Here is a 12353-nt window from a genome sequence, read left to right on the forward strand (position 1 = left end):
GTTGGTATGTTTACACAACAAAATTTTCATTAGAAACTAAAGGTAATTCTGTCCCCACTCCAAAAACAAAAAGCACTTTGAGATTAACTGATATCTGTAAATTAGAAATTTTTTCTTTTTTTTTTCCTTTAGTGAGAGAGAGAGGGACAGACAGACAGGAAGGGAGAGAGATGAGAAGCATCAATCATTAGTTTTTCATTGCGCATTGCAACACCTTAGTTGTTCATTGATTGCTTTTTCATATGTGCCTTGACTGAGGGGCTCCAGCAGAGACAGTGACCCCTTGCTCAAGCTAGCAATCTTGGGCTCACACCAGCAACCATGTGGTCATGTCTATGATCCCACACTCAAACCAGTGACCCTGCGCTGAAGTTGGTGAGCCCGTGCTAAGTCAAATGAGACTGCGCTCAAGCTGGTGAGCTCATGCTCAAGTTGGATGAGCCCCCACTCAAGCTAGCGACCTTGGGGCTTTGAACCTGGGTACTCAATGTCCCAAGCCAATGCTCTATCTACTATACCACTGCCTGGTCAAGCTATATTTTTAAATATTTATTTTCTTTTCCAAGTGAGAGGAGGGGAGATAGGGAGACAGACTCCCAAATGCACCCCAACCAGCATCCTCCCAGCAACCCATCTGGGGCCAATCTTTGCCCATCTTGGGCCATGATCACAACCAAGTTATTTTTTTAAAGACTTTTATTTATTCATTTTAGAGAGGAGAGAGAGAGCCAGACAGACGGAGAAGGGAGAGAGAAGAGGGGAAGGAGCAGGAAGCATGAACTCCCATCTGTGCCTTGACTGTGCAAGCCCAGGGCTTCAAACCAGCAACCTCAGTGTTCCAGGTCGACACTTTATCCACTATGTCACCACAGACCAGGCCACAGCCAAGCTATTTTTAGCACCTGAGGCAGAGGCTTCATGTAGCCATCCTCAGTGCCCAGCCCTATGCACTGCAGGAAGGGAACAGAGAGAGAGAGAGAGAGGAGAGGGGTAGGGGTGGAGAAGCAGATGGTCACTTCTATGTGCCCTGACGGGGAATTGAACCTGAAACATCCACACACCGGGTCGACGCTCTACCTCTAAACCAACCGGCCAGAGCAGAAATTCTTGATTCAACCTGTAATAATGTCTAAACAAAAGATGGTTGGTTTGGTATAATCTTTAAGACAACAAGTCTTGTCTCTAAGGAGAGAGGTTAACATGGGTACTTCTCCAAGGTCAGGTAGGTTTCCAACCCTTCCCGAACTATGCCTTGGTCTCCCACCAAGGGTGGGCCACACTATGGAAAAGAGAGGTACTTTTGGTGGGCCTAAAAGGCTGCAGGTGCATGAGTTAGAGGTTGTGAGGTATGTGTGGGGTAGGAGGGACAAAAAGGCAGACAGCAGCCTGTGCATAGCCATTGTGTTTTATTGGATCTGGTATATTTCTTATTTTACAAAATATACAGAGGAGCCAAAAATGCAAAGCAGTCAACAGTGTTCTGATGGGAAGCAGCTTCCTGGGGGCTCTTCCCCTCAGATCCTGGCTAATGGGACAGGCGGTATATTAAGGAGTGACAGCATGGCAGGGGTACTAATGATGACATGGTAGCTGTATCCTATGGTTCCTCCCTTCTAAGTGTGTTCAGGGGCATCTCTGGGTAGACTGAATAGAGCAAGAGGAGACCCTAGGTGAGAACTGAGGAGGATATGTGGGGGATTGGAATAGTCTGGGTAGATCAAAGATTCTAATGAATGTCCCCACAGTAGGTTCAGATGCTATACCTGCCTCCCTCTTTCCCTTTTCCTCCAATGCATCCACTGGGTGGTCCCTAACTCACTCTATGCCAGTAGTCTGAACCTCTGGCAAGAATCAGCCAGGGCATCTCTTACCCATATTCCCCTGCTGCCACCACCACCATACAAACAGGAAGGAAGGAGAGGAAAAAATTCCAGGGATGGGCCCTGGCCGGTTGGCTCAGTGGTAGAGCGTCGGCCTGGCGTGCAGGAGTCCCGGGTTCGATTCCCGGCCAGGGCACACAGGAGAAGCACCCATCTGCTTCTCCACCCCTCCCCCTCTCCTTCCTCTCTGTCTCTCTCTTCCCCTCCCGCAGCCGAGGCTCCATTGGAGCAAAAGATGGCCCGGGTGCTGGGGATGGCTCCTTGGCCTCTGCCCCAGGCGCTAGAGGGGCTTTGGTCGCGACAGAGCAACGCCCGGGATGGGCAGAGCATCGCCCCCTGGTGGGCGTGCCGGGTGGATCCCGGTCGGGCGCATGCGGGAGTCTGTCTGACTGCCTCCCCGTTTCCAGCTTCAGAAAAATACAAAAAAAAAAAAAAAAAAATCCAGGGATGAACCAGACATCAGGATCCCAGGGACACTGAGCAGTGGAATGGGAGATTTCTGGGGTATTTCCAAAGAGACAAGTTCTTCTGAAGAGCCTGGAAACATATTCTGATGGCTTGGTGGCAGACCTGTGGAGCTCGGAGTGATATCCTAGCAATGCCTTAGCTCTCTCTCATTGACAGTTGTTAGGCCTTTCTGCTCTATATTCCAGCTACCTCCTAGGACCTAACTATTGGCTCAAGCCCAAGATTTCTCCCTTTACATTCTTGTCCTCCTCCTACAGAGCTCTCAAAAGCCCTGGTCTGAAATGTCAAATCAGTGCCAAGGACAAAGCAAACTCTCTGAGAAGGGAGTCTTAGGGAAAATGTTTGAGATCAGGGATGGGGGAAGCACCATAGCAGGAGAAATTCTGTCTAGTTTTGTGGTTTCTAGAGTGGGGGTGAAAGGTGAAGAACCACTTAATTCCTATAGCAGAGGCATCCTCAGAACTGCATGTCAGGCAGGAAGGGGGTGGGAGCTGTTGAACACCCAGCAGATATACTCTGCCTATTCCCTTGCCCCTTCGGCTCCAACAATCTGGACCACTGAATTCCCAGGCTCTTGGATTCCTACGGGCCCTAGGGCAGGGCTAGGGTGAGGACAGACCTGGGAAGAGAAGGGTGAGGTCCAAATGGACTAGGGCTACAGCATGGTGGCCCCAGGACAACCGGCCCCTTCTCCTGGGGACCTAGATGACATTGTCAAAGAGCTGCATGGACCTCATGATGTTCTCATCCTGTAGCCATGGTGTGAGAGAGGCAGATTGGAGAGAGAGAAAGAAAGAGAGCTGTCAGAGATAGGGAGAGAGACATTGAGTCATAAATGGGGAATTCAGAGACACAAAGAGGCAAGAGGGAAGGGAACACCCAGAGAGACCAGAGTGGGGAATGACAGGTCTCCCCGAGTTGTGAAAAAACAGAATTGGTAGTGGGGGTTAGTTAAAGAGATAATTCTCTTCCCAAAGGAGCCTTCTCCTATATCACTGAATTAGGCTCTGAGTCCAGACTGGGGAAATGTGGAGGGCAGGGACCTGTACCTTTTGACAAGACTCAATAAATTCCTCAATGGTCACCACGCCATCCTTGTTCCTGTCCATCTTCTGCAAAAAGGTAGTCAGGAGGGACAACAGGAGGGATAGCAGGAGAGAGGCGGGTAGAATTCAGGTAAGTTCCCTACTGGGACCTCACCTTCTTCTCTTCACTCCAGGACCCACCAGCCTGCCCAGTCCCAAGCACCTGGAAGAAGCTCTCTACATGTTCTCTTGGGGCCTCCTCCCGGAGTGCAGGATACGTATACTTGCCCATCATGTCATAGATGGACTTCATGATATCAAGCATTTCCTGTTAGGCCAAGAAAGAGGATTCCTCCTTAGAGCCTCCAGCCTCCAAACCAGGAGACCAAGGGCCTAGGGTAGGATCACCCTTGCTGGTTAAACATATGTGGGTCATATTTTCTTCCTAGGGGCCTTTTACACCTCCCCTCCAGCTCTTCAGTTCCCTGCACACCTCCTTGGTGATACAGCCATCCTTGTTGAGGTCATACAGGTTGAAGGCCCAGTTCAGCCTGTCGTCTATGGTTCCTCGAAGAATCACTGACAAACCAGCAACAAAATCCTGGGAAGGAGACAGGGGGGAAATGTGTCTTCAGATACCCTTCACCCCAACTCCTTTCTGGGTTTGGCCTATAGGTCCTGGCCCTGAAGCCCCAGGCCTCCCGGACCCACCTCCTCCAGCTCACCTCAAAACTAACTGAGCCATCATGGTTGGTGTCAAAGGCATTGAAGAGAAAAGCAGCATATGTGCTGGAGTCTGTAGAATAAGTGTGTATCAGTAGGTTTGGCTTCCAGACAGCAGAGGACTTCCTACCTCTATGAGGCTCCCCAAACACCTCTTACCACTTGGCATTCCCAGCCCCTCCAGAAGCCTCTGCCCAACTCAGCCTAGAGATGGACAACTGTTTGCTTCCGTCCTTGTCCCCTCACCTCCTTGAGGAAAGAACTGGGAGTATATCTGCTTGAAGTTCTCCTCGTTGACAATTCCGCTGGGACATTCCTGGGGAGTGGGGAGACCAGACTGAGGACAGAGACAAAACCCCCTTCCACTCATTTCCCTTCCATACTCCTCCCACCTTCATGCCCAGAGACTCCCAAAGGGAGACAAAATCTTCATGTCTCCAGGGGGCTCACCATGTAGCTCTTCTAATGGGAGGCAAGACTTCTCCCCAGCGCACAAATAAAAAACAGAACTAACCAGAACCTCAGGCTGGAAATTCAGTCTTCAGGAGGGGAGCTTGGGAAGCAGGGTCTCCTTCCCCCTAGCCCTCCCTCTCACACCCTAAAGCCAGGCCTTCTTTCTAGGAAGTCCTGGATAGGCCCCGCCCCTCCGGCCCCATCATTCTCTAGGTTTGGCCTTGCTTTGCACTCACGTTCTTGAAGCCCCGGTACAGGACCTGCAACTCTTTGCGAGTGAACTTGGTTTGCTCCTGCAGCTGCTCCAGACCCTCTGGCCGATGACACACGGTAGACAGTTCAAACTCGTCCTCGATGCTGTCTGCAGGTGTTAGGGGGAGCGAGGGGGCGAGGGGAGGAGAGCCGCGCCTCAGGCCCGGCCCCACGACCCCTCTTCACAATCACCAACCCGTATATCCCCCCTATCTCTGACGCCAGAGACCAGTCTGCCAGTTTTCCCTGGAAACCTAGCCAAGGACATCAAGGCAAGGAGAGAAGACGCTGGTCAGCTCCAAGGTCTATCAGCGGGTTGGCCCAAGGCTAGGCCTGGCCCCAGAGCCAGGATATTCGACCCGGTGTTGACCCCTGTGCAGTTGGTCCCTGGTTGGAGGGAAAGGAAAGGCCCCAAGCCCCATCTTCAGCCCAGAAGGGGTTGTAGTAGTAAAAACAGGTTCGAGAGTGGGTGTCTGAGGATCCGAGCTCTAGGCCTTCTGTGATCAACTCAGATCCTCAGTCAGGGCTTTGCCCCGCCCACATCCTTCCCTCCAGCCAAACCCTGCCTACCCCAGCCATGCCTGAGCCATGCCCCGCCCAGCTCCAGCCAAGCCTCTCCCAGACCCCACCCGTGTCTCCGCCCCTAGTAAGTCTCAAGCAAGGCTCCACTTGAAGCCCCCTCTCAGTACCCGCCAGCTCCCAACATCCAGTCCCCAGGCAAGTGCCCCCACCCCGTGCTCCCGAAGGCCCCGCCCCCGCCCCCACCAGGAGAGTAAGTCACCTGGGTCCAGCGGGTGGGGTCTGTGGGGGCGTAGGGAGGCTGGGGCAGCTAATGCTGAAGGGAGCGAACTGTCACCAAGAAAGCTGAAGACCCGGCCAACTGCAGACACACACCTCAACCCTCACACTCACGGCATATCTCACAGACCTGCGTGTTACAATGCACACACCCCAGCCCCACGCGCAAAAGCATACGAACAAGCACAGACACACACGAAACGGACCCCACGCACACATGCTTGCGGGACTCACGCCTGTCCTTTTTCTGAATCTATCCCCAAGTGGGATCCAGAATCAAACACAATGACACTCCCAAATAACTACAAAACGGGCCTTTATAGCTTGCAAAATGAAGTAAGACCTTATGTCATGGACAAGGCCCAACTGAGGAAAAAGGTCTAGATACAAAAGGAGGTCACTCAACTGTGAATGAAGGTGCCACTAGAAGATCCAAATATCCTGGCATTGGGTGGAAGGTGGGCTCCATCCGCATGGGCGACATACATCTCAACAACCAAAACATGCCCAGGGAAGACGCAGGAGGCCAGAGTCGCACACTTACCCAGCTAAGCCACGCACAGAGCCGCACAGCCACCTGGACCCGTCCCCGCTACATTTGCCACAGCACTAGGCTGGGGCTTCAGCCTAGTGTACACACTGTATACACCTCTCTCTCACAAACTTCACTGTACACACCTCTCTCTCACAAACACAGAGACAGGTGTGTACAGTGACACATAGAAGGACAAATCAGCCCTGACAAACTGGCCACGCCCAAACACACTGGTCTCGCCCATTTTGCAAACTGGTGACACCCATAGATACTTGGGGCCCCACCCCCAAACGACCATGCCTCACACTCTGCTGCTTCTGGGAGCTGTAGCTACTACACCTACTCACTCTCGTGCCAACCAGTGCCCACCCCCCACCAGTAGACACATTGGTAACGCGCGCGCGCACACACCACACACACACACACACACACACACACACACACACACACACACACACGAGGCCCGCTCTCAACACACTGGTCCCACCCATACAGCGATCCCCGCCCCCGGAAGTACAGGAGCGGCACTTGCTTTCACTGACTGAGGGCAGGGCTTGGGGCCCGCAGCATGGCAGCAGCTTGAGGAACCGCTGCTTCAGCGCTTTTTTAGTGGGCCCTGGAGGGTGGCCTGGGAAGAGAGAAGACCCCAGGAAGGCACATTAACCCCTTACTGCCCCTCTGTTTCCTGTCCCTTTCCCACCATCACAAACTAACCCCGGCTGGGGGCGGGTGTTGGGGGAGGGTTGAGGGGATATGGCGAGGGTAGCTGGGGCTGGGTTAGAGGAGAAGCCCAGTGGGTTCCAGAGGCATGGAAAACCCACCAAGGCAGCTCGGGGTGGCCAGGGATGCGGCTGTGTAGGGGGGAAGTGGCACTGGCTTTAGAGTCTGCTAACCCAGTACCTTTGCCCCCAGTGTTATGGCTGGACCTCTGAGGGTGATGTCCAACCCAAGAACTGCCTTGGTAGGAACACCTCTCTCTCACAAACACACAGAGACAGGTGTATACAGTGACACATAGAATGACAAATCACAGAGTGATGGATGCTATACAGTGACAAGTCGTAGCCAATGGCCTAATTAAGCAGGCTTCAATACATGCATGCGTGCGCGTGCACACACACACACTGACCTTAAAACTCCTAATACAAACATATGCAAATGTGACCTAAAACATGACATATATACATGAAGATCTATACAGTCCATCTTACACACAGCATCATCAAACCACACAAAAATATTCAATGACCTTGGGATATCAGGACACAATGTGTTGACGACACAATAGAACTTTATAATATTGTGACACATACCAAGGTCACCATGACACATACCCCCTATCATACTATGACCTACATACTCATGGCACCCAGATACCTAAGACTGTACCTCATATCCACAGAACCCCTGTCTATCCTGGGTATACTCACCTTTCTCTTTTTTTTTATGGGAGACAGAGAGAGAGAGAAACAGAGAAAGAGAGGCAGAGAGGGACAGACAGAAAGGAAGGGAGATGAGAAGCATCAATTCTTTGTTGCTGCACATTAGTTGTTCACTGATTGCTTTCTCATATGTGCCTTGACTAGGGGGCTACAGCCAAGTCAGCGACCTTTGGGCTCAAACCAGTGGCCATAGGGTCATGTCAGTGACCCCGCGCTCCAGCCAGCAACCTTGGGGTTTCAAACCTGGGTCCTCAGTGTCCCAAGCCAATGCCCTATCCACTGTGCCACCATCTGGTTGGGATGCCCACCTTTCTTTTCTACAATTCCTCATTCCAACCCGATAGCAAACTTTGAGGCAATAACAGACCTTAAAATGCACATTTTGTGTAATGTGGGGCTATCCAGAGCCCACTTATCACAATTCCTCTCCCCCTTATTTACACAGGTCCTAGAGCTCTAACTGCATCCAAAGGAGACCCTTCACATCAAGTGTGTCTGTCTCCCAGCTGCATCCACCTCCAGACTCTAGGACCAGAGTCCACCGGTCCTGGCTCAAAGACTGAGGTTGGCCTCAGTCCATTCCTGGATGGGCCCAACTTACTTTGGTTGTAAGTTACTCAGGGATCCCAGTTCCTACAAAGGCCCTGCCCCCCCCCCAAGTCAGTCTCCATCCTCAGGATAAGGCACTACTCCCAGGAGGTAACTGCTAGAAGTCATGGCCATCTCCTCATCAAAAATACGTGGACTTGGCCCTGGCCGGTTGGCTCAGCGGTAGAGCATCGGCCTGGTGTGCGGGGGACCCAGGTTTGATTCCCGGCCAGGGCACACAGGAGAAGCGCCCATTTGCTTCTCCACCCCCCCACCCTTCCTCTCTGTCTCTCTCTTCCCCTCCCGCAGCCAAGGCTCCATTGGAGCAAAGATGGCCCCGGGCGCTGGGGATGGCTCCTTGGCCTCTGCCCCAGGCGCTAGAGTGGCTCTGGTCGCGGCAGAGCGACGCCCTGGAGGGGCAGAGCATCGCCCCCTGGTGGGCAGAGCGTAGCCCCTGGTGGGTGTGCCGGGTGGATCCCGGTGGGGCGCATGCGGGAGTCTGTCTGACTGTCTCTCCCCGTTTCCAGCTTCAGAAAAATACCAAAAAAATTTAAAAATAAATAAATAAATAAATACGTGGACTCTCCCTCCTCCACAGCAGGAGCTATAAAGAGGTGGGAGGGAGGCAGTAGGCCGAGTGGGGGATCAATGGCAGCCTGGCCCCTAGCCCAGGGCTCCATTAGCCTGGACTTTGGTTTCCCGAAGTCGGATTGCACCCGGGGTTTCTGGTGGTAGAATTGCCATCAGACTGGGGGGCAGTTCCCCCCTCTTCCAACCTCCTCCTCTTCACACATTCTCCTTACCTGCTCCCAGGACTTAATCTCCTCTAGGCTCCTCTAAAGGTAGGTAGAAAAGGGGGCTATCTTCAGCCTACAGGATGCTTGGTTTCCTGGATAACCCCTCTTCCCACCAAATAGTCTAAAGGGGATGGCAAGTTAGAGCTCAACTGATTTCATCTTTTCAAGATTGGATGAACCCTAGTTCATCAAGGACATATTCCTATTCCCCAACCCATCCCAATAAATGCAGCAGAGGATGGAGGGTGAGCTAGAAGTTTTCATTCATGGAACTCCTCTTGTTCCTAGTTCTTTTCACATCTGTTTTGTTCTCCCCTGCAGTCCTCCTTTCATGGTGGTTCTTGCCTGTTTTCTTGTCTCTGGTGAAAGTGGGGAAGAGCCATGCTATGGAGCCACACAGTTCTTAATGCAAAGTGGAGGGAAAGGCAGAACTCTCTGGGGGAGGTAGAACATTCCTCTCCCCACTTGACACTGAGGTAGAAGGGAGAGTTGATTTCTGCTTGGAAAGCAGGGTCCCTGACCTGGCCCACCCCTCACCCTCCTGCCAGAGCTGATCTATAATTGTCTCATTCACAGTGTTTCCACTCCTGTCCCTCCAGAACCCACCCGCATCCTAGGTCTTGGCTATAGAGCTTGTATATTCTCAGGGAACTCTGGGGACAACCATACACACAATCTGATACCCAAAGAGGCTCAGCCACAGACTCTGTCCCCTCAGGCACAGTCACATCCACCATCTGACAAAGCCACACACCCTGTACTTTGACACATTAAATCACATCCCTGTCACATATACAGGCCCACTTAGTCACACATTTTGTCCTTTCTCATCACATACATGAACACACAGTCACACGCCCTGTATCTCTCATGTACTGAGTCCACATACGCTCTGTAACCTACACCTACAAGAATGGAGGTGTGGGGTCACATACATCTTCAGAGCCCTGGCCCCAAAGGGGACTCCCCAAAGCTCTAATATTACCTCACGATCCCCAAACCTCCTTCCTTTATTCCAGATACCCTTGTCTATCTCCACACCTCTCCTCAAGTCCCCCAGACACCCCTCATCTTCCTAACCCAGTCCTCCCATACTGTACCCCTCACCACTTCCCCAAACACCCTGTTCCCTGGTCCTCTTTCTTCACCTCCTTCAGACACCCAGTCCCCCAGATTCCTGCCTCACCTTCCCCAGAGTTCCCCTCTTGACCTCTCTCGGATGTCCTGTTCCCCAGGCACCACTCCTCACCTTCTGGGTATGCTTTATCCCATCAGTAAACGGCTCACCCCGGCTCACAGTTGTAAAAGTCAGAGCAGCCCCTCCCCATGGCTACAAGCAGCTGTCTCTCCAGCCAGCAGCCCAGACTTGTCCAGACACCTGGGTTACCTTCCAAGGAGACAGGGTCAAAGAGGCCAAACTGCTCCAGGACCTTGACAAACAGAGCGAGGACCACAAGCACAGCGACCACCTCCAGCCCTTCCAGGTTCATGGTGGGCTAGGGGCATGGCCCCCACCGGCTGAGAGTCAGACACGATGGCCAGCCCACTTCATACCGCCTCCCCCTCAGGCTCCCCAGCGTGAGTAGGACCGCTTGCAGCCTCCCTCCCCTTCTCCCTCCCTGGATCTCCTCCCTCTCCCTCCCTCCCTCCCTCCCCCGGCCCTGCCCCACTCGCCTCCCAACCACAGCCTCCCAGCCACAGTCTCTTCCTCTTCACAGGCCACCTCAGCCTCTGGACTGGATCTTCTTGGGAGCCTTTGGTGTAAAGGATATGGACCAGGCCAGGCGGGGCCAGAGGAGGGATGCAGTGACCTGCCTCCGCCCTGAGGACTGCTTCCCCCAGACACCCTGTGGCTACTCTGTGCCAAATGGAGGGGGCAGAGGGAGGAGATGTGCTTTGGGAGAAGGCAGGGAAGGGCAGTGTGAGAGAAACTCTGAGCTGCACGTATATAAGTACTAGTTGTATGGGGCAGAATATGGTATGGGTATCTGGGCGTTTTCTCGTGTGTATATCCCTGTGTTTGTATGGAGAATATATATTTGTGTGTTTACACATGACTATGAACCTATTGAGTGTGTGTCTTACATATAGGGTGTGTGTGACCTGGGTGTCTATGGTGTGTGAGAGTGTATTGGGGTATTTCTGAGTGTGTATGGGATGTGAGGTGTCTCTGTGTTAGTAGGATTGTGGAATGTGGGTCTGAAGACTGGTAATATGGATGTGTCTGTCTTATCATTAGGAGTACAGGTTTATGGCAGTTGTATAATTGTATCTGCACGGAACTGTATGAGAATATATATAGGAGGGGAGAAGGCAGTGACCTCTTCCGTCAAGAGGACACTACCAGCATCGATTGTGGTTGCCATGGAGACTCTAAGGGGGGAAGCACTCTCTTCCCACAGGCCACAGACAGGGAAACTGAGGCCGATGGAGAGGGAATTAGGTCCAATAGCCCGGGCAGGAAAAAGGCTGCTTAGCCCTATCATGACCCTCTAGGGAGAAGACTTAATATTATGGCTGCCTTTGGGACCAAAAGATTCAAGCTCCTAGGGAGAGGAGGAAGATCCCTTCCTTCTGGCTGGGGCCTCACCCAGGAGCTGCCAAAGCCCAGCCTGCTCCTAGGGAACTATATATTACCATGTGCATTACAAGCACATGGAGAAGCCCAGGCTAGGAGGGAAATCTGAACCCTCCAAGGGTACCGCTCCCCACCCTTGCCTTCTAGAGCATTCCTGGAGCCCCTCCTCCATTTTCCAGGCTCCTTCCTGGTAAGTGGCAGTGGGAAGTGTGGGTGGTGGGGAGAGGCCATCCAATCCTGTGGGCCAGAAGAGCAGAGCTGCTGAGTTACTCCACTGATTAACACTGGCTGCGCCCTAAGTGCTGGAAGGAGTACTGTGTGCTTGCAGACATTAACATGCTCAGTGTTCACAGTAAAGCTGTGAAGGCAGTACAGGTACTATTATCCTAACTAAGGCAAAAGGAAGTTATACCAGTAAGTATTAGAGCCTCAATTTTAATTTTTTTTTCAAAAATTTATTTTATTTCCAGTGCCCCGACTGGAGATTGAACTCACAACCCAGGCATATCAGGACGATACTCTAACCAACTGAGCTACTCAGCCAGAGCAGAGCCTCAACTTGAAACTACTCTGTGAGCCTGCTACACCCTAAGCCACTACACTACACTGGCTGCCTTCTCACACAGCTTGCCCACCCAGAAGGCCCAGTTTAGGAGGATGGACCCAGAGGAAGCCTTTCTTCCTGGTCCAGCTCTGAGATGAGTGTGTTTGAGCCCCAGTGTGAGGTGGGGGGTTGTGTGGAAGCTGGTTCCCCCACCCCCCACTTCATTTGAAATTCACTGATCTGTAGTTCTACAGGCCACCACTGGGGGTC

General features: G+C 52.4%; 1 protein-coding gene across 10 annotated transcripts in view; it reads right to left on the reverse strand.

The window, feature by feature from the left end:
* Positions 1–1389: 1389 nt before the first annotated feature.
* KCNIP2 (potassium voltage-gated channel interacting protein 2) overlaps positions 1390–12353 on the reverse strand; it is a 31243-nt gene continuing 20279 nt past the window's right edge. For 2 of the 10 annotated variants that reach the window (XM_066239566.1, XM_066239565.1), the window contains exons 2-8: positions 4786–4910; positions 4343–4412; positions 4099–4169; positions 3867–3974; positions 3597–3701; positions 3398–3460; positions 1390–3097 (exon numbers count right to left, since the gene is read on the reverse strand). In XM_066239566.1, the coding sequence (XP_066095663.1) occupies positions 3050–3097; positions 3398–3460; positions 3597–3701; positions 3867–3974; positions 4099–4169; positions 4343–4412; positions 4786–4910 (590 nt within the window). In that variant the 3' untranslated portion in view covers positions 1390–3049. Of the gene's footprint in view, positions 3098–3397; positions 3461–3596; positions 3702–3866; positions 3975–4098; positions 4170–4342; positions 4413–4785; positions 4911–5582; positions 5637–6662; positions 6763–10348; positions 10480–12353 lie in introns of those variants that run through there. The other 8 variants (XM_066239556.1, XM_066239557.1, XM_066239558.1 and 5 more) reach the window with 8 other exon arrangements.

This window comes from Saccopteryx bilineata, chromosome 7 (assembly GCF_036850765.1).
Source record: "Saccopteryx bilineata isolate mSacBil1 chromosome 7, mSacBil1_pri_phased_curated, whole genome shotgun sequence".
In the NCBI taxonomy this organism is placed as follows: domain Eukaryota; kingdom Metazoa; phylum Chordata; class Mammalia; order Chiroptera; family Emballonuridae; genus Saccopteryx; species Saccopteryx bilineata.